Source organism: Schistocerca cancellata, chromosome 1, assembly GCF_023864275.1.
Source record: "Schistocerca cancellata isolate TAMUIC-IGC-003103 chromosome 1, iqSchCanc2.1, whole genome shotgun sequence".
Classification (NCBI taxonomy): domain Eukaryota; kingdom Metazoa; phylum Arthropoda; class Insecta; order Orthoptera; family Acrididae; genus Schistocerca; species Schistocerca cancellata.
This window is the reverse complement of record NC_064626.1, coordinates 805351406-805374091: the sequence shown is the minus strand read 5'-3', so window position 1 is coordinate 805374091 and position 22686 is coordinate 805351406. Positions and strand designations below refer to the sequence as shown.

General features: G+C 42.8%; 1 protein-coding gene across 1 annotated transcript in view; it reads right to left on the bottom strand.

The window, feature by feature from the left end:
- The window catches only part of LOC126162352 (5-formyltetrahydrofolate cyclo-ligase), a 63451-nt gene extending 63175 nt beyond the window's left edge, over positions 1-276 (bottom strand). Inside the window, exon 1 of the mRNA XM_049918808.1 lies at positions 111-276. Within this exon, the coding sequence (XP_049774765.1) occupies positions 111-227 (117 nt within the window). The 5' untranslated portion in view covers positions 228-276. The remainder of the gene's footprint in view (positions 1-110) is intronic.
- Between the last annotated feature and the right edge of the window lie 22410 nt (positions 277-22686).

The window sequence follows — 22686 nt, the reverse complement described above, 5'->3', positions numbered from 1 at the left end:
TCGCTAAAGGTCAATACACACGTCAGCGACAATACGCATTTACGAGGGCTGATAGATTGTTCCTGTAAACATAGCGTGGTGGAGGTTTTTACGAGTCGCGAGTGTTATACCTTGTCGGTGATGATGCGGGACTGGCGTTGGATCTCGGCGTCCGTGAGTGCGTCGACGGCCGCGGCCACCTGCTTGCGGAGCGCCGCCTTGCGCTGCTGGATGGTTGCGGAGCTCATGGTGGCCCTGGCGAACTGCCGCTCCGTGCCCAACTGTCCCGCCAGCGGTTCGCGCCAAGCCAAAGCGACTGCTAGCGCCGCACGCCATTGGAGCGCCAGCCGCCTGTGGAGGGGCGAGGAATGCGGCCTGCCGTGCGCCGTCTGCTATCGGCATCTCGTTAAGTGGCTGGAAGGCCGCTTTCTTGATCGTGGTTCACTCGCGTACGACAAATACGTACTATTTTCCTTTTCTTCTGAATGACTGTGCGTCCGAAACAGGAAGATCGACACATATAGCGCGCGCCAAGGCGGGGGATGGGTCTTATCTGAGAGATAACGGCCTACAGTGCAGTATATTCACAAAGCTTTGTTGACGGCCGGCACGAAGAAACCGAGCGCCGCTTGCCTCTCTCAGTCTGCGCGTCCTTATGCTCCACAAGACAATGATTCACTTTACACGAAGTGAATTAAAACAGCCTTCGGTGAAATTAAAAGCAAGCAAAGGAAATTTCACTGTTAAATGGTAAGGAGAGAGCTGATTGGCGGAAAGAGTACATTGATGGCCTCTACGAGCGGGACGACTTAACTGACGAAGTGAAAGAAGAAGAAACAGCAGTCGACAGGGGAGATGTGGAATCCAGTATTAGAATCAGAATTTAGAGCAGCTTTCGAAGATTTAAAATCAAATAAGGCAGAATGGATAGATAACATACTGTCGGCATTTCTAAAATTACTAGGGTAAGAGGCAACAAAATGATTTAACACTTTGGTGTGTAGAATCTTTGAGTCTGGTGTATGAGTCTGGCGATAAGCCATCTGACTTTCGGAAAAAAACATTATCCGCACAATTCCGACAGATAGCAAAGAGCACAATCAGTTGAACAGCTCACGCATCCAAGCTGCTGACAAGAATAATATACAGAAGAATGGAAAAGAAAATTGAGAATCTGTCAGATGACTATCAGTATGGCTTCAGGAAAAGCAAAGGCAGCAGAGAGCTGTCTCAGCACTATGGGACTTAACTTCTGAGGTCATCAGTCCCCTAGAACTTAGAACTACTTAAACCTAACTAACCCTAAGGACATCACACACATCCATGCCCAAGGCAGGATTCGAACCTGCGACCGTAGCGGTCGCGCGGCTCCAGACTGTAGCGCCTAGAACCGCTCGGTCACTCCGGCCGGCCAGCAGAGAGGCACTTCTGACGTTGCGGTTGATAAAGGAAGCAAGAGTGAAGAAAAATCAAGACACATTCATAGGATTTGTCGACCTGGAAATAGTGTAAGATGTTCGAAATCCTGAGAAAAACAGCGATAAGCCATAGGGAAAGACAGGTAGTATTCATTATGTTCAATAACCAAGAGGGAACAATAAGAGTGGAAGACCAAGAACGAAATGTACAGATCAAAAATGGTGTAAGTCAGGGATGTAGTCCTTCGGCCCCGCTGTTCAAGCTACACGTTGAAGAAGCAATAACGGAAATAAAAGAAAGGTAAAAGGATATCGATGTTATCACTCGTGATGACAATGCTATCCTCAGTCAAAGTGAAGAAGAATTACAAGAGCTGTTGAGCGGAATAAACAGTCTAATGAGAACAGATATGGAGTAAGTCGAAGAAAGTCGAAAGTAATAAGTAGCAGAAATGAGAATGGCGAGAAACTTAGCATAAAAATTGATAATCTCGAAGTAGATGAAGTTAAGGAATTCTTGTACCTAGACAGCAAAATAATCCATGTCGGCCGGAGCAAGGAGGACATAACAAGCAGACCACCACTAGCCAAGAGAAGTCTACTAGTATCAAACACAGTCCTTAATTTGAGGAAGAAGTTTATGAGAACGTACGTTTGGTGCGCAGCGTTGCATGGCAGTGAGAAATAGACTGTGGGAAAAACCGGAACAGAAGACAATAGAAGCATTTGAGACGTGGGTGCTACAGAAGAATGTTAAAAATTAGGTGGACTAATAAGGTAAGGAATGAGGAGGGTCTCCGCAGAATCGGCGACGACAGAAATATGTGGAAAACACTGACATGAAGAAAGTACAGGCTGAATGTACATCTGTTAAGGCATAAGTGAATAACTTCCATAGTACTACAGGGTGCAGTAAAGGGTAAAACAATAGAGGAAGACATGGATTAGGATACATTCAACAAACAATTGAAAGTACGTTGCAGGTGCTACTCTGAGATGAAGAGGTTGGCACAGGAGACGAATTCGTGGCGGACCGCATCAAACCAGTCAGAAGCCTGAAAACAGTGAATGTAGCTTCAAAATTATATAATTTTACGACACATAGTTAATGAGATATGATGTTTTATAAATTCTATTCTTTAAAGAATATGGAGTGGAGGTTTAATGGTTTAGCTAACTGAGAGCAATAATGGTTTAGCTAACTGAGAGGCAAAGACGAGCAGAGAAAACGCCCTGCGTCCAGTCAATGAAAGCTTCATTTTTTTCCGCATGCTGCTCATATAGCTCAAATTATTGAAATGGTGCATAAGTTCGTAGCGTTCTTCCATAAGTTTAATAAACACAACAGATATACGTAACAGAGACTTTGGCCATCAATAATATCTTCTCCTTCTCTATTTACAACAGTGTGCCAAGGTAGGGGTAACTTTTCGATTCCGCTACTATAGAAATCACGTGATATTGAGGCGACGAACTCGTCGAGTCCTGTTTGGAGCGCATTTCCATCCGGAAAGGAAGATCTGTGGAGGCTGTTCGATAGAGAGAGGGAAAGGTGAAAATCTGAGGGTGCAAGGTCAGGTGGATAAGTTTGGTGCGGAATGACTTCCCAATCCAATTTCTGTATAGCGTTTTTTGTGAATATAGCAGAATGCGTTCGGGGGCGGGGGGGTCTTATCGTAAAGCAGCATCACTTCGCGCAGCCGTCCTGGTCGTTAGTCTTTGATTGCATCTGCAAGACATTCCAGTTGTTGACAATAAATATCAGAAGCGATGGTTACACCTCGGGGAAGCAATACATGGTACACCATACCGCAGCTGTTCCACCGGATGCATAATATTATCTTTTATGAATGCGGGCAGGTCTTTGCACGGGAGCTACTGATTTCTTTGGGCTCAATGTGTTACCATATGTTAGCATAAAGAGACCATTTATCATCACCAGTAACGATACAGCAGAGCCAATTGATGATGAACAAGCACATGCACACATGCACACATGGCCACCCACTGAATTTTGTGAGTTTGGCTCAGAGCACGCGATATCCAAACAACCGATTTTTGAACCATTCACACTGCATGAAAATGTCGCACGGTGGTGGAATGATCACAGTTTATCATATCTGCCAGTTCTCGAGTATAATGAAGTGGATCGTTGTTGATTAAAGCGTTTAAACGATCTTCATCAAAGCCTGAAGGTCTTTCTGAACGTGGAGAATCACTAATGTCGAAACGATCTTCCTTAAGACGAGAAAGCCATTTTCTTGCCGTGCTGTGTTGAACACCATTATCCCCATACGTTTCTGGCTGCATCCAATGCTGTCACCCGTCTACTGAACGCAAACAGAAGAATATGTCGGAAGTGTTCCAATCGCTCCACTTGGCACTCCATTTTCTAGCGTCCAGAGTTTCGCTCACTGGCTCCAAACGACAATATGTAAACTCAGATAGCAACAGAGTACCACAGATAAAAGTAACATCCGATAAATAAACCCATAGCAACCGGAATACCAACATTCAAAACAAATACGGTACGAACATATGCAGCAACATAATACTATATGTAGTCGAGGCGTCAAACCGAATGACGGACAAAGTGGACTCATATTTATGACGGCGACTGTTGGTATCTCCCTCCGACCACCCACGTCTAGATTTTCCCTACATTGCTTAAAGCAAATGTCGGGATGGTTGCTTTGGAAGCCACGGCAGATTTCCATTCCCACGCTTTTCCAAGTGCAAAATGCTGTTGTCAACATGAAACATTAGTCTACCACAGTAATATTGCACCCGGGAGTGAGCGAGCTTCTGTCAACTTATCGTGAGTCAGCGCGTAATCAGTGTTGTGGAGGGAGGGAAGGACAGTATAACTAGAGGTAAGCACTGAAAACTGCACCAACATTGGTGATTAGAGCTATGACGTGGATGGTCCGTCACACGAGTTCTTCACCTGCTGTATCTGTTTCACTGGAATCCGTTCCGATTTCATGTGTCGTGTCAGTTTCCACTGCCGTCGTCATGTGCTGCATATTCATCCTCACTCTCCAGACCAAGATTGATTATTATATCCTCTATTGCTTCTTCCATTAACCCATGTTTACGCCATTATTCATCTTCAATTCTTTTCAGTTTTCAAAAGCTTTTAACCAATCATGTTGCATAATCTTACATAAGGACTCTCTGATCATTTGTTTCAGGGTTATAAAATTAATGGAGGAAACATTTATATTCCGCAAATTTTTTATAAAATTTATTCCAGATTAGCTGTATAGGATTCAAACCATAGTGGTAGCAGTCGGAAGCTCAGAACAGTATATCCTTTACGCTTTAAAACTGCAATATATTTAAAAACGGGTTTGGCTTATAGCAATGCACAGATTGTAAAGCTCATGTCTGGTTAATCTCAGTTCAAAACTAATTTTGTTCTAAATGAGCAATACTGTTACGTACTTTTTGCGAGTTGAAGTAGTGGGGGCTTTATTTGTCCCTATCATTATTGACGGCTGCAAGGTTGTGTTCTGTATAGGTATTATTAACTGTTTCTGCATTTTTTCTTCCTGGTAGAACTCTTGAGTATGAACTCTTTTGCACTGCACTATCGCGACATCTTCTGTTTTCTACTATGGGGTATTCATGAGTATGGATAACAGCGCACTGCACTACCGTCGGTTTTTTACGAGTACACGCTGAACCACTTGACAGTATGTGCACAACTGGCGCGAAACATTGAAAGTGTGAGCAGTTTCCTCTGTCACACTACACTACTTCCCTATGATATTATTGCATTTTGTCTCGCGTGGCCTTGTCGGAAATACGCGTTGACGTTGCAGCAGACAAATGTTTTGGCGACTAAGGACAATGCATCGCACTGTGAAAGATTTGTAGACAGTTGTGAATAGCCGGCCGAAGTGGCCGTGCGGTTCTAGGCGCTACAGTCTGGAACCGAGCGACCGCTACGGTCGCAGGTTCGAATCCTGCCTCGGGCATGGATGTGTGTGATGTCCTTAGGTTAGTTAGGTAAAATTAGTTCTAAGTTCTAGGCGACTTATGACCTCAGAAGTTAAGTCGCATAGTGCTCAGAGCCATTTGAACCATTTGAACAGTTGTGAATATACCAAGCGTTTCAGCGTTTCCTCGTGAAATATCACGATAAAAACTCATGATAAGCCGACCGAAGCTTCCTCACTCCCAGGTGCAAAAATATTGTGGTCGACTAATACTTGTTTGTTGTAACGTCACCACATGTTTCCGATAATGGCCATGGTAGGTCAAGTGCAATAATATTGTGATTGAGTATTACCGTATACTACAGTGAGTGAAAGGAACAAATTTACTTGGAAACACAGGCCACGGTGGCCGATCGGTTCTAGGCGCTTCAGTCCAGAACCGCGCGACTGCTACGGTCGCGGGTTCCAATCCTGCCTCGGGCATGGATGTGTGTGATGTATTTAGGTTAGTTAGGTTTAAGTAGTTCTAAATTCTAGGAGCCTGATGACCTCAGATGTTAAGTCCAATAGTGCTCAGAGCCATTTGAACCATTTGCTTCCAAACAAGGCACACGGCGCACACCGTCGACATTGCAATGCTGTGCAGTTACGCTTATGTTCGGAAAAAAAAACAGAACATCTTGAACGACTAGAGATAGGACGTTCATATTCATAGAACATGTACAGTCGTACTCAAAAGTATCCGAACGACCTGAATTGCATTTCGCCTGATTCGAATGCAACCCACATAGCGCAGCTGTCTAGCAGGATCCAGCCGGCCAATGTGGCCGAGCGGCTGTAGGCGCTTCAGTCTGGAACGGCGCGACCGCTACGGTCGCAGGTTCGAATCCTGCCTCGGGCATGGATGTGTGTGATGTCCTTAGGTTAGTTAGGTTTAAGTAGTTCTAAGTTCTAGGGGACTGATGACCTTAGATGTTAAGTCCCATAGTGCTCAGAGCCAAATGTCTAGCAGGTCCTCTGATCGCTCCTCGGTACAGTCGTTTGACTATTAAAAATGATTCAACAAGTCACCACTAGAAAACACTGCTCTGTATCGCAATAACTCAAGATGTAAAGTAATACCAAGGTACTACAAATATCACGGAACATCTTATCACAGATAAGACAGTTCTTCAGGCTTGTAAGTTCACATTTATTACAATAAATGACATACACGAAATGTTACCACTCTCATTATTGCGTCAGATCGGTAATTCACGTAGTAAGTTCGTCGTATTCATGATTTCCTCTTCAAAATAACATACCGTACTTATTATTTAACACAAAATGACAATAAAAATTTAAGTTATTCACGAGCAGCTAGTTGAGAATACGTATGAACTTCAAATGACACGACGAACCGTCTCGTTCTGCATATGGATTCAAACCCAGGTCATGCAGACTAAGCAAAGACTTCGTGACTGACGGAAACTAACAGTCATTCCTGACTAGGCATACAGACAGTGATATACCTCGATTTTAGACGGTATCAGATGGCAGATATCAACTTTAAATTACAGAATGTAAACATTGTTAACGGACGCGAATTCCTAACCAACATCTATTGTCCTTGTTAACGAACTACGAGAGATGTTAAATATTGCTTCTTCACAAGTAACTTACTTGAAATGCCGTGAGGTAAAGCTTTGTGTTGGACAGGGATTCGAACCCAGAACCTAATTGGATTGTCATCGAAGCACAATCAACTGTGACATATCTGATTTTCTTGGCAGTAGCTAGATGTTTTAACTGAAATGACGAGACGAAACATTATTTTTTTTCTTTCCCAGGACTCTAACCTGGCACCTACCGCTGTTATATTCTAGAGAAAACGAACGTTAAAAATCGGTTTGTTACATCAGCAGCGACATGTGAGCATGTTTGTACTATAAATAATATGACGAAGAGTTCAGTGCTGACTGGGAATCGAGCCCCACACATATCGTTGTTGACTGCACACAAAGAGACGTCAGCTACCGAATTTTTCTCCACCAGCAGCCCGAATTTTTCTCCACCAGCAGCTCGGAATAACATCCTTGAATTTACAATGATTTCGCAAACAGTTCTGTGTCTCACTGGGACTCAAAAACGTCAGATACCGTTAGTGTTGACAACGAATGAAAATACATTAAAAAGCAAAATTATTATCCACCAGCAGATAGGTGTTCTCATGCTAGAGCTTGATAACACATGATGAAAGCTTTAGTGCCGGGCCAGGATTCGAACCCTTTCACGCGCAATATGTGGAGATGTTGAGGAATCTGCAGTTTTGAACAAACAACAAATTGCAGTCGAGCTGTATTGTCACGAAGGGATCAAATTCCGCGTTAAGGGCGGTCTGAGTTGCATTCCCAGATCAGAACCAATTTTATCGACATACAGAAGCTCAAATAAAAGATGGAATAAGTGTCCTGTGACCCTACATTGCGTTTGTTTCGTCACTAGAAATAAATAACTAGTATAAGAAAGGTTACCGCTGACAGAGTTTCTACGTGACGCGACTCCTGACTTGATTGTGGTTCGACCTAACGTCTACTTGGTAGAGAAGGAATATCATGTTTAACGTGAATTTCAGACCACAATGCCATTATACCTTCTTCACTTGGCGTAGCCAGAAGAGAACAGAAACTGTCTCTCCTTATCAAAAATCGTCAGCAGAAGTCGGAATCGAACACAGACCATAAGTATATGAACCCAGCATCAATCCAAGAGACCACCAAATTCTCTTCTCTATCACTCATTAATCTATCATAACAATGTTGCGCCACACTGGATGAGAATTCTGACAAACAGACTTCCTGTAGTGGTTTGCAGCATGTTCAGTACATTCATTTACTTGGTTGACCGAATCACCATGAACTAGCTGCCTCGGCTACCCAGTGCATACATTCGACTCTTTTGTAATCACCGAAATAAAATCACGTAACTGACACCTACACAGAACTGCCAACAGTGTAGGATGCAGAAATTTAAACAGGAAGTGTTCCTTTCGACTTGAGCTACTCTATTGCGCTATCTGTTTGTTAAAAACGTCGTGCAGTGCAAAAGAAAAGCTGTAACTGTCTGTCTCTCAGAAGTCTAGATCCGGCCAAATGCATTATCTCACAGCACTGTGCAATGCGCAAGTTCTGGAGGACTTGTTGTTGAGTTCCGGAGGTGTTTTAGCTATGTGTCAGCTAGTAGCGTAACGGTAAGCGTCGCGCACTGTTGATAAGACGTCGCGAGTTTGGGTACATTCACTGCTACATTTTTTAAAACGCCATACTGCTGTCTGCTGAAGTTATCGATCTAATGGAACTTTGAACATAATTCCCTTCACTTCTCAACCCAAAATAGTCGCATGAGGAAAAAGGGCTAACTTCTGCGACATTTTGTTCTTTTCGGGTTTAATAGATGGCCCGGCTGCAGATGCATCTCGAAACTTTCGTATTATGTATGGGGAGAGCGCATCGTGCCAAAATACGTCAAAAAGTATTTTCTACATTAGCTGTCGTGTGGCAGTGGATTTTATTCTTCATAAAACCTTGTTTGACAGCTTTAGCTCAAAACAAGTTTTCTACATGCATGTAATCAATAAACTGCATGTGCATTGTTAGACTGTTATAGATAACATCAGAGAATTCGCACATATCGTTGATGATTAATTTCTCTCTCATGTTAACTAATGTTTTAAGAACACTAAAAGAAACCGTTTGAAAATTGTGCACTGTATTATAAGAAATAAAATAAAACTACCCACGATAACCTTACGACGAAAGTCTGTTTCAATAAAACTGAGTATCTGTACACAAGCGTGCCTCTATCGGCACGAATTAGTAAAATACTAATCACATAGATTTCGATTGGGTCTGTGTGTGATTGGTATGCTGTATCATACTCAAGTGGTATGCAAATGTGGCATTTCATAAATAACGTTATGTATTCCTAGAAACCCAAAATTTGTTTGTCAGCAGCGGAAAGAGGCGTTACCTGTTGTGCAGCACTGTAAGTTTTTCACCATTGCACTATGAGCCGAAAGTATTTTCTTGCGATTTCCTTATCGATGTGTGATCTGACTGCTTGCAGCTCTTTCACAGAAGGGATAAAAACGTTACCGTCAGGAAGACTGGAACCGCAAACCATAACAGACGCTTTTTCTCAGGTTAGCACGTTTCCACAGAGCTAGGGATGAGGCATGCGTCTACGTCTCCTCTTACGAGACTAGTAGTGGCTAGAACTCGTAAACCGCTATTTAAAGGACGAGATTAGATGCGATTTTCACGTGCAACGACTTTCCTCGGCTGAAAACCGTAAATTTACAATGTTTTGTTACAGCTCAAGCGTTAATAATAACTCAGACTATTCAATGGAAATGACAGGAAAAATCAAGTGAACTTTGAGGCTTAATTCCGTGCACACCAGGAAGTAACTCGTCGATCACAGAGTTGCCAAATATACCTTGCCTTGTTGCCAAATCTCAGTTATATTACCAGCAGGAAGAAGACGAACCGATGTGATCCTACAGCGGGCTGGGAAGTGACCATAGCTGGCGTCTCAAAGACGCGGTCGCTACGGCCTGAAATACGTAATCCGTCTGATTCACATGTCTGAAACTGGGTTTAGGGATTGGAGCGTAGTTACTAATAATACTCAGAACTGACTGCAAACTAAGCTTCATAAATCAGTAACTCTCATAGTTGTTTTTATATATCTTTCGTAAGTGTACTCAAAACTAAGAAAATCATTGACGAACGTTTTCGTGCCTCGCCGATAGTCGAGCACAACAAACAAATAAAAATAAAAAAAGACTGTGTGTGTGTGTGGTGTGTGTGTGTGTGTGTGTGTGTGTGTGTGAGAGAGAGAGAGAGAGAGAGAGAGAGAGAAGAGTGAGAGAGACTGTGAGGCAGAGAGATAAAAATAAAAAAAGAATGAGAGAGAGAGAGAGAGAGAGTAAAAAATTGTAAAGAAATCTTTCATTAAAATGACACGTTCTACATCATTACGAAATGTCGTATTCACGATCTGTAGAACAAGTTTAAATCTAATCTAATCTAATCATATCATATTGCTGACTAGTCATGAAGAGGCACGAATTGTAGAAATTTTCACCAATATCAGTGACCAAGTCTAAACTTGAAAAAAAAAGACGACAGTTTTTGTAATAAACCGGGACTCCTTTAAAGACCCTTTCGTCCCTGTTAACTAACCACGGAAGATGTGTGATATACCTCCTTCAGAAGGAACAAAGTGTTCATGCATTTAAAGATGAAGCGCATGATGTGAAGTTCTGTGACGGAGATACGAACCCAGCACGCAATCGGACTGTTAACTAAGTAAAATCAAATGTTACGTATCGGTTTTTCTTACCAGCTTCAAGATGTTTGAATCTAAAATAAGGATACAAATTTTTGTGCCTGAGCGACAATCGAACCGCACGCCTACCGTACTTCTTTATCATCCACGAACATAACTTAAGTAACACTTGCTTACTCACCAACAGTAAGATGTATGCGTGTTTGACCAGAAATAACGACACCTATTGCGATTGTTGGCAACACATGAACAGACAATAAATGCACGTTAATTTTCACTAGCAGATTGGTATGCACGTGATAGGGCTTGAAATGAAATAATGAATATTTTTGTACTGGAGCAGATTTCGGACCCACATACTTACCTTTGGAGTAGACCTATAGAAGACTTCAGTCTTGGGAAAAGGAACGAAATGATTGAACTATACTGTTCCGAGAGATTCAGATCCTAGAAAGATGAGATACGAATTCGAATCACAGTCCAGCACCAAATTTTTTAACGTCTCTAGTTCAATCAAGTACAAGAAAAATATGAGCCCTGTTCCTTTAAATCAAATAAAATAAAATTTTCGAATGTAAGTAAGTTTACTGGAGACAGTATTTCTGTTTACCATGACTTTCACCTATGTCATTTCCCAACGTAAACCGGCTCTGCCCAATTGGTAATGAAGGAACGTGATGTTTAATGCGGATTCTGGATTATAACGTCTTTATCTTGAGGTTACCAGAGGTAAAGTAAATCTGTTTGTGCGTCTTAAAAGTAAATGCCTGGACCCACGCATTGCACTTGTGATAGTTCGTTCCACCAGACCATTGTGGCCACATTTCCCAGCGCCAGGAGTGTGCTGTAACGGATGATGTGCTTAGCTTACAAAATTAGTCACGGTGGAAAAAATGCGAGTCTATTAAATGGTTAAGTAGAAGCAATCTTCTGACGTGGAGATTATGCTATTCTCATGTCAGGTTGATAATCATTTTGAATATTTAACACTACTGTACCCACTGGTGTTAAACTCGTTTTCAACCAATGATTCCCACAGCTACAGGAACACTACTTGTGATACCTCTTAGACAAAATACATATGCAGTGCTATAAGACGAAAAGATTGACCTGACTCAAACTGTGGGAAGTTTGTTTTACAACTTTCGTACGTGGATAAAGACCTTTTCTTATTTGAGATATCTGTGAACGTTGCTGCATAAGACAATTTAACAAGAAACTAAATTACTTCAGCTACGACAGTGTTTAAAGAAATCGTCTTAACGGCACTAAATCGTGGTTTGTGAATCGTTTACTCTGCCGCATTTCGCTAGTTGCAAGGCAAAAAGCTTACTGACAAATTTCACACAAGGAAAAGGGGGACGAAATGTCTTCCACTGGAAGGTCATGTTGTTCTATTTAAATGATTACAAAATTCGAGATGCATCTGCAGCCTGGCCATCTATTAAACCTGAAAAGAACAAAATGTCGCAGAAGTTAGCCCTTTTTCCACATGCGACTATTTTGGGTTGAGAAGTGAAGGGAATTATGTTCAAAGTTCCATTAGATCGATAACTTCAGCAGACAGCAGTATGGCGTTTTAAAAAATGTAGCAGTGAATGTACCCAAACTCGCGACGTCTTATCAACAGTGCGGGACGCTTACCGTTACGCTACTAGCTGACACATAGCAAAAACACCTCCGGAACTCAACAACAAGTCCTCCAGAACTCGCGCATTGCACAGTGCTGTGAGATAATGCATATGGCCGGATCTAGACTTCTGAGAGACAGACAGTTACAGCTTTTCTTTTGCATTCGTTGTCAACACTAACGGTATCTGTCGTTTTTGAGTCCCAGTGAGACACAGAACTGTTTGCGAAATCATTGTAAATTCAAGGATGTTATTCCGAGCTGCTGGTGGAGAAAAATTCGGTAGCTGACGTCTCTTTGTGTGCAGTCAACAACGATATGTGTAGGGCTCGATTCCTAGTCAGCACTGAACTCTTCGTCATATTATTTATAGTTCAAACATGCTCACATGTCGCTGCTGATATAACAAACCGATTTTTAACGTTCGTTTTCTCTAGAATATAACAGCGATAGGTGCCAGGTTGGAGTCCTGGGAAAGAAAAAAAATAATGTTTCTTGTCATCATTTCAGTTAAAACATCTAGCTACTGCCAAGAAAATCCGATATGTCACAGTTGATTGTGCTTCGATGACAATCCAATTAGGTTCTGGGTTCGAATCCCTGTCCAACACAAAGCTTTACCTCACGGCATTTCAAGTAAGTTACTTGTGAAGAAGCAATATTTAACATCTCTCGTAGTTCGTTAACAAGGACAATAGATGTTGGGTAGGAATTCGCGTCCGTTAACAATGTTTACATTCTGTAATTTAAAGTTGATATCTGCCATCTGATACTTTCTAAAATCGTGGTATATCACTCTCTGTATGCCTAGTCAGGAATGACTGTTAGTTTCCGTCAGTCACGAAGTCTTTGCTTAGTCTGCATGACCTGGGTTTGAATCCATATGCAGAACGAGACGGTTCGTCGTGTCATTTGAAGTTCATACATATTCTCAACTAGCTGCTCGTGAATAACTTAAATTTTTATTGTCATTTTGTGTTAAATAATAAGTACGATATGTTATTTTGAAGAGGGAATCATTAATACGACGAACTTACTACGTGAATTACCAATCTGACGTAATAATGAGAGTGGTAACATTTCGTGTATGTCATTTATTGTAATAAATGTGAACTTACAAGCCTGAAGAACCGTCTTATCTGTGATAAGATGTTCCCTCATATTCGTAGTACCTTGGTATCACTTCACATCTTGAGTTATTGCGATACAGAGCAGTGTTTTCTAGTGGTGACTTGTTGGAACCATTTTCAATAGTCAAACGACTGTACCGAGGAGCGATTAGAGGACCTGCTAGACAGCTGCGCTATGTGGGTTGCATTCGTATCAGGCGAAATGCAATTCAGGTCGTTCGGATACTTTTGAGAACGACTGTACATTAGTATGTTCTGCAGAAATGATCAGCAGTTTAGTCACCTCAGTTCAGCATGTGTCCTGTTGCCTAGTAGGCACAGAATACGCAATGGGACCTGCTAACTTGTTCCATGCATTATGGCTTTGACGCGTATAAGGCGCGAAAGGTGTCCTGTGTTATAACCATCCACACTGCTTTCACGTGGTTCCAATGTTCATCTGTGGTGGTTGGCATTGGGCCACAGCACTGCGCCTGTCGTTTCACCATATCCCACACATTTTCGATTGATGACAAGTCTATTGATCTGGCGGGCCAGTGCAAAAGGTTGACATCCTGTGACACCAAGAAGGCTCGTGTCCGTGCAGCAACATCTAGTCGTGCATTGTCTTGCTGAAAACTGACATCTGGAGTGTTGCGCAGTAAGGGTATGGCTATGGGTCTCAGGATATCATTCACGTAGATCACACAGGTCGCAGTGCCCTGGACACTAAGCAACTGTGATTTATGGTTGTCCCCAAAAGTACCCCACATCATAAGGCCTTGAGTTGGCGCTGTATGTCTCGTGCGAATGCAGTCACTGTGATGCCGCTTCCCCTGTCTGCCGCGAACCAAAATGCGGCCATCACTTTCAAACAAACGGAACCTGGATTCTTCGGAAAACGCTATCTGGTGCCATTCCTGTCCCCGGTGACGCCGTTCCGTACACCATGTCCGTCTAGCATATTGCTGCACATTCGTCAAAAGTAGGCTGAGAAGTGGAAGAAACGCACGTATCCTATGCCATAATAAACGGCGATGGACTGTCATCTCTGATTGTGTACGAGGTCTTCCACTGTTGCTCCAGAGCCGAGGAGGACGCAGATCTGTTCCCCAGTGCCATTCGGATGAGGTGTTGATCTTGTCGGAGGGATGGTCTGTGTGGTGTGAGCTGACCCATCTCATCTTGTTCTACTATGTTCCATGAACCATTCTACACGCCCCCGTAGCAGTGCCGGAACACATCGTCCCACACGAGAAGCAATTTCCGGATGGCTGCATCACATTCTCTCTTGCCAATAATGCGCCCTCTTTCCAACCCATTGATTTGACGGTACGGTTTGCTCATACATCGGCGACGCATCCTGCGTATCTGCCCAAGTCGCACTGATCAGCTTATAGCAACAGCGAGAGCCGCAGTCACGTTTTACCGGTAGGTCGTGTTGCTCCGCAATATCGATGTTGCCCTTGAACCCACGGGCCAACATGGTTCAAATCTTTATCATTTCTGCAGAACACACATGTCATGTGAATATGAACGTTCTATCTCTATTCGTTCAAGGTGTTCTGTTTTTTTCTGAACATCAGTTTATTTTCTGTACAATACAAACAGAAAAATAATGGGGGGTAAAAAATCGAATGAAATAGAATTACTCTGTATCGATCCTCATCTGACCACGAGTCTCTTACACTAAAATACTCAGAAAAAAAAAATCCATGAACAACCTTCGAAATTTTGTCGGTGAAGTTTGGGTTCTCCCTGTATGAGACGAAGTTCGATGGGTGGCTATGGCAGTACATTCTACAAAGTTCTAGATTTTTCTGTAAATGTAGTGGAACCGGAGATTGTAGATACTATGATCTACAAATTTCGATCCCTAAACTAATGTTGAGGCAAATTTCGGCACACATTGCATCAATATTATTTTAGTAATGAATAAAAACGGATAGTTTGCTGCTTAAATGAAAACACGTAAGAGACTGTTTACACAGTGCGAAACAAAGTCACAAAGAGGGAAGGCACCACTGAGAAATTTAACACAAGAAGAGCGAGAAAGATGTCTTACCGTAATTCCGGAACGAGCGCAGTAACTAAGAGAAAGTCGAACTGAGGAGCAATGTGAAGGTATTAAGGACAAGAGGACAGCTGGAATGCTTTTAAATCGAAATTGAGAATCATACGAATAACACTGATTTTACGAGGAAACAAAAAAGATAGAATTAACACATTCAAAAAATTCCACAAGTCGCAACACACAGCAATTGCAGTTTGGGACTTGCTGCATTTTATTGTGATCCCATGAAAGAATATAGTTAACATCCAAGTGATGTCAGCGGAAAGATGGTTGTTATATGTTCCACGGATCATTTTGCACGATAAATAGTAATGGTGTAGAACGAGTCATATTGCATTCACATCGCGAATGAATTCGTATATATGGGTACATGATGAGCATATATGAGGCTTTTTTTAAATGTATGTAAATCAGTTAGTAATTTCTCTCCACCACCTTTTGGACATTGATGATGATGATGAAGTCCCATGCTTCTTGACAGAGCGTAGGGGAACGATGTGGGAGACCCGCAACGCCGTACTGTGCAAGGTTCTAATGGAGGTGGTTTGCTGTTGCCTGCTGACGACCGTAATGGGGATGAATGATGATGATAAAGACGACACAACACACCCAGTCATCTCGAGGCACGTGAAAATCCCTGACCCCGCCGGGAATCGAACCCGGTACCCCGTGCTCGGGAGGCGAGGACGCTACCGCGAGTCCAAGAGCGGCGAACCTTTTGGGCATTACAACAATAGAAATTCTTCTACGAAACAGAACAAGTCACCAAGGAGAAACATTTTCAGTGGGAGCGGCTGAAAGTAAAATAGAACATAAGCAATTGGTGCAACGGAAATCATGAGCAAGTGACTGTGGTTAAGAAACGTCTCTCGTATAATAATAGCCAACTCTGTAGGGCAAAATCAACTAATGCAGCTAGTAGACCTAAACACTATTTTCCCTAATGTATTCGGGCACGCCTATGTAATGTAGAATTCGCCACCAGATGGCACGAGAGCCAGGTCCCCCAGTGTGAAAGGAGGCAAGGTGTGTTATCAACAGAGTAGCAGTAACAGCAGATATGGTCGCTCACGAGAGCTTCGTGACTTTCGAAGGCGGAGGTGTCATTGGATGGCAACTGAGTAACATTTCAACCCTTATAAACACGCCCAAGTTGACTGTTGGTGATGTGATTTCAAAAGATAAACGAGAATGAACAACCACAGCTGAGGCAGTCCTCATATACTGACGGCAGGTACCGTCGAGCACTGCGGAGAGAAATTATAAAAAATCGCATGAAACGAATGGAAGGAGTCATTTGTGATTTCCAGAGTGCTACCAGCAGTCCAGTTAGCACAATGTCTGTACGTAATGTGTTAAAAATGACGGGACATAATAGTCGAGCAGCTCCTCGTAAGTCACATACTGCTAAGCGACGGTTGAGGTGGAGTAAAGAGCGACACCACTGGACTGTGGATGACTGGAAAGGAGTGATTTGGAGCGATGAATCACGTATACTCTGCGGCACTCCGATGAAAGGATTTGCGTTAGCCTTGCTGGAGAAAGTTATCTGTCATCATGTGTAGTACCAACAGTGAAATGCGGAGGAGGAGGTGTTACGATATGGGGGTGGTTTTCCTGGTTAGGGTGTGGTCCCCGTTGGTCGTAAGAAAACACTGAATGCTTCAGCATATGAACACACTTTATAGCATTGTGTCCTGCGCACAGTGGAGGAATATGTCGGAGACGATGACTGTGTCAGCACGACAATGTACCCTGTCATAAAGCAGCACCTGTGGGGAAATGGTTTGTAGACGAAAACGTTCCTGAAATGGACTGACCTGTCCAGAATCCCAACAAGATCTGAATGGAACACCTTTGAGATGAGTTAGAACGTTGACTTCGCTAAAGACTCCGAAGTCCAACATCACTAGCTATTCTGGTTTCGGCTCTTGAAGAAGAATGGGCTGCCATTCCCCCCCCTCTCCCCCCCCCCCCCCCCCCCAGACATTCGGGCACGTCACTGAGTCCCCAGCAAAGTTAAAGCTGCCATATAGGCGAAGGGTGGGCACTCCCCATATTAATGTCTAATGATGAGTGTCCGAATACGTTTGATCAGAGAGTGTAATGCATAATCATCTTGCGAGTCAGAAGAGAACGCACTGTGTTGTTGGAAGTGTTGTTTGCTGCCGCTGTGGGTAAATGTCAAACTACACACATAAAAAAAAAAGTTTTGCATCACCCCGGTTCCCAGAACTCCTGAAGATAGACGTTGACTGTGGATATTGTATCACAGACACAGTCCCTTTGACTGTTCACTAAACACACCCAAAGACGTTAATAACCATGCATGAACAGCGCCTATTAGACGGGAGGGGTCCGACAGCCGATCAGTTCCAGTCATTCCACCAGGAAGGAGGTACACGGCTCGTGTTGTATGTAGTTCAACCATGCCTAGACGGTCAATACCACGGTTCGATCGCGTCCGCATTGTTACTTTGTGCCAGGAAGGGCTCTTAAAAAGGAAGTATCCAGGCGTCTCGTAGTGAACCAAAGCGATGTTCGGACATGGAGGAGGTACAGAGATACAGGAACAGTCGATGAGATACCTCGCTCATGCCGGCCAAGGGCGGCAGTGGATGATTCGTCTTATGGCTCGGAGGAACACTGCCAGCAATGCCACCATGTTGAATAATGCTTTCCGTGCAGCCACAGGACGTCGTGTTACGACTCTGTGCGCAATAGACTACATGATGCGCAACTTCACTCCTGACGTCCATGGCGAGGTCCATCTTTGGAACCACAACACCATGCAGTGCAGTACAGATGGGCCCAACAACATGCTGAAAGGACCGCTCAGGATCGGCATCACGTTCTCTTCACCGATGAGTGTCGCATATGCCTTCAACGAGACAATCGTCATAGACGTGTTTGGAGGCAACCCGGTCAGGCTGAACGCCTTAGATACACTGTCCAGCGAGTGCAACAAGGTGGAGGTTCGCTGCTGTTTTGGGATGGCATTATGTGGGGCCGACGTACGCCACTGGTGGTCATGGAAGGCGCAGTGACAACTGTACGATACGTGAATGCCATCCTTCGACAGATAGTGCAACCATATCGGCAGCATATTGGCGAGGCATTCGTCTTCATTGGCGATAATTCGCGCCCCCATCGTGCATATTCTGTGAACGACTTCCTTCAGGATAACGACATCGCTCGAATAGAGTGGCCAGCATGTTCTCCAGACATGAACCTTATCAAACATGCCTGGGATAGATTGAAAACGGTTGTTTATGGACGACGTGACCCACCAACCACTCTGAGAGATTTACGCCGAATCGCCGTTGAAGAATGAGACAATCTAGACCAACAGTGCCTTGATGAACTTGTCATTAGTATGCCACGACGAATACAGGCATGCATCAATGCAAGAGGACGTGCTACTGGGTATTAGAGGTACTGGTGTGTACAGCAATCTCGACCACCATCTCTGAAGGTCTCGCTGTATGGTGGTACAACATGCAATGTATGGTTTTCATGAGCAATAAAAAGGGCGGAAATGATGTTTATGTTGATCTCTATTCCAATTTTCTGTACAGGTTCCGTAACTCTCGGAACAGAGTCGCTGAAAAACTTTTTTTGATGTGTGTAAAAACTAGTACACATGTCAGATAAAGGCAACGGCATTCCATCTCTGATGAGAACGAGCGTAGTACAAATCGATTCGTGTCAGGTATTACCTAACCAAACTGCAACCCTCCGTTAAGCGAAGGTTATTTTAAAAAAATTGTATCAGACGTGAATTCGAACCGGAGACCTTTGCCATTTGCTAGCTATCAGTTCAATAATGTCTGTTTGTTTTATTTCTCTCTCACGCTGGAATGAAGCTTTGACGCTCTCAATATACTGGTTTGTACGCAAAACTATAATAGACAAAATTTCGTCATCTATGAGGCAATTACAGCATTCCAAAGGCGTTCTCGCTGCTTTTGCCATACCTATAGGTCCAGGTAACTTCCGAATAGTATTGAGAGCCCTGAATCGTACTCTCTGCGATGGTGGAACTTGTATTCCATTTTGTCTCTTTGTTCCTTCCAGTACAGTAATGGCCGGTTTCCTCAAGTACTTCCTCGTCATCTTCACTGTCGTCTTCCTCTGTTTCTGAATCTTCAGGCAGGACTTCAACTAAGTCGTCACCATCTGTGTCCACTTCGTCTTCAAAATCCTCTTGAAATTCATTATTATCCTCTTCGAATAGCATCTTTTGGATTTCTGCAACGTGATTTGGGTCGAGGAGATTGTATGTCTTACTGTAGCCTGCCATCATGAAATATATCCCATCCAAAATCATAAAATTCCTAAAAAACGCAATCGGGTGCAGTGTATCAATTTGATACTTGATATTCAGACAACTGTAAAAGACGAGTAAATGCTCCAAAAAGAATATAAGTGCATTTTACATTCTAAATTGGCTTTCTACTACTTACTAAGTTATGTTGATAGCCAAAGAAATTACCTGTTGAAATGTAACGGGAAATGGCGCGGTGTATCAAACTCAGCAATCAGCAAATATCTCGACAACAAAGCAGTCGCGTTGATACTGAAGCACACAACAATGGAAAGTGTTCGGAGGAGGAAAGCTAGTAGTGAGAAGGCGCCAGTGCTGCCAATTGCTGACAAATAATTTACAGCAAATATTGACGTGTACCAATTTGAACAGCTGCGCCCGACGGAAGGTTAAATGTGTAATAAGATCACAGTTCAGAGGGATAATGGGTAAACTAGTTTTGGGATTTTAATTTTACTGTGAATAGACAGTATGCTACTATACTTTGGCTAAAACGCTCACTTAGGACGAAGTTTAATAAAAGCATAAAGAACCTAGATCCTGAATTGTGATACATTGACAGTCCGTTGTGTGAATCGTCTGTTACTCTGCCTTGAGCTAGTTCTAATTCCTGTTTCTTGGTATTTGAGCTGTGTGTCTCGTTAAGTGTGATTAGACTACAGAGAAACAGTTCACCCGGGGCTAAAAGAATAACTTGAGATAACCCACTTGTCCTCTATTAAATAAACAAGCTTTGAGTGAATGTTGGAAATAAATTCTCGCTAGTGATACGGGCACTGCTGTTCGGAAACGCATTTTGCCTTTGAGGTCAGTGCGTATAGACTAGGGTGGAGGGAAGGGAGGGGGTTGTCTCTTTTGCCTACGGTCTGGAAGATTCCCTGAGGCTTACTATCCATGTAACAAGGTATATCCTTCCCGAAACGAGGTACAAACTGATTCATCAATACTGGTAGTGTGAGCATAGTAATGTTGTCCGCTGTCAAGACGTATCACTCCGTAAGACACAGTGCATGTTTCAAAGCACCGGGACATGATCTCTCGAAAGCGCATCGTTTTTGTACAATTTGTTATAATAAAATTATGGAATACGATATATTGGTGGACAAAGGCTTTTCGCACGTGCTGCTTTTCGTATTATAACTTGCGCACCGCATGCTTCATTTTTGGTACGATTTTTTGTAGATTACTTAACGACAGATCAGCGGTAAAGCCGTTAGCACGTAGCATACGCAGAGACAATAAGGTCTGTGTAGTAGCGGTAGTGTAGTGGACAGAGGCGCGTGTTGTGAACTGAAGAGTTTATGAAACGTCTCCATGTGAGCCGTTCCATTGATTCTTCTGATGTGACTCGGGTTTTACGATATTCCTTGGCACCTCTGATGGGCGGTGCGTCTGTGCTTTAAACTGGGGAGAAAGATGAGCAGCAGAGTGCTTTATTCGACAGTCACAGCGACATTTCAGTATTCAGGTCTTGTGATTTTTCAATTTATGTTTTCTGTTTCACGCACTTGTAGGTCTATTAAGTGTTTATGTACTTGGTAACCATGTTTGTTATGTATCCATGGTATATTTCTGTGTTCCTTTTCCTACACCTTCCCTCATCTGCTAGAGAGGGTGCGTTAGTGTCTGCGTGTGGTGCTTCACAATGCTTTGGTTCACGGGCTCAGATTCTTTGAATGGCAGTGACGGTTTAGCGAACTTGTGTGTAGAGTTTGGGTAGAACTATACCAGGTGAAATAAACAACAGTAGGGACTAGTCGGCAGCTGTTGTGTTGGTTGGTACAAGTAGCTGGTGTGTTTCCTCTATTTCCGGTGCTATCGGTGGACTTAGTTAAGGTAGCTTGAAGCGGCACCGTACTCTGGGGATTCAATAAGTGAACATGTCTTTTCAGGTCATCTCTAGTAGTGTAAGTTGGGAAGTTGGAATGTATAGGACTTAGTTTAGTTTGAGGTTCTAATGTGTTTCTTTCAGCTGTGACCACCGGAAATCATGCCATGTAATTAATTTCAATTAGGGATTGGTATCATATGTATTAATATTCCGTTTCTTTAGCTTGAGCCACAGCAACTTAGAAATGGAAGAGTGTTTTAGCCAACCTACGTATAAATTCGGTTAGTTTGTGTCTCTTATGTGTGAATGTGTTGTGTGTTGTTTGTTCGTGTTTGATTTCTTTTTATGTCTTTCGATTTCATTTAATTAGCACGCGATTCGTGTTTCTAGTATCATGCGAGATTGTGTGATAGCATCCACGTGCTTCGCATGTGGTGTATTGCGCCTTCAGCTATGGTAATTCATCTTCTTATGCCGTAGGCTTTGTTACAATCTTCCGTGTGTGTGTGCTTTCACTTAATGCAAATATCTCTCGCGATGTGTTAACTTTCAAGACAATATAATCAGTTCGTGCTTGCTCCGAATACCAATTTCACCTTATTCTGTATTGTGTGTCAAATTACTTTTGTTCCAAATGTTTCTATATTAGTCGTATTTCCGAGGTATTTAAGTTACTGATCATGCGGTCGACCGGTAAAACTAGTCACTCTCTGGCCCAAATAGAAACATCCCTATAGATTTTATTCTTCTCTGTGTGTGAATTATTAATGTGAATGTGCCTGCGCTTTGAGGAAACCTTTCTTTTATTTATCCTACAATTAATGAAGTGCGTACTGTATTTTCTAATGGGCACCAGGCACCAGCATTCCCTCGCGATACTGATTTTCATTTGATATATTTTGTGCTGAATAATCTAACCAGAAAATAAAAGTTCACTCATTTCTTAATTGCGATCCTAGTGTTAATTCATTCCAGCCTAAGCTTCTTCAAAGCCATCCGCTTACCAGTCCCTCAATGACAACTGTTTGACTTTCAATATTTTA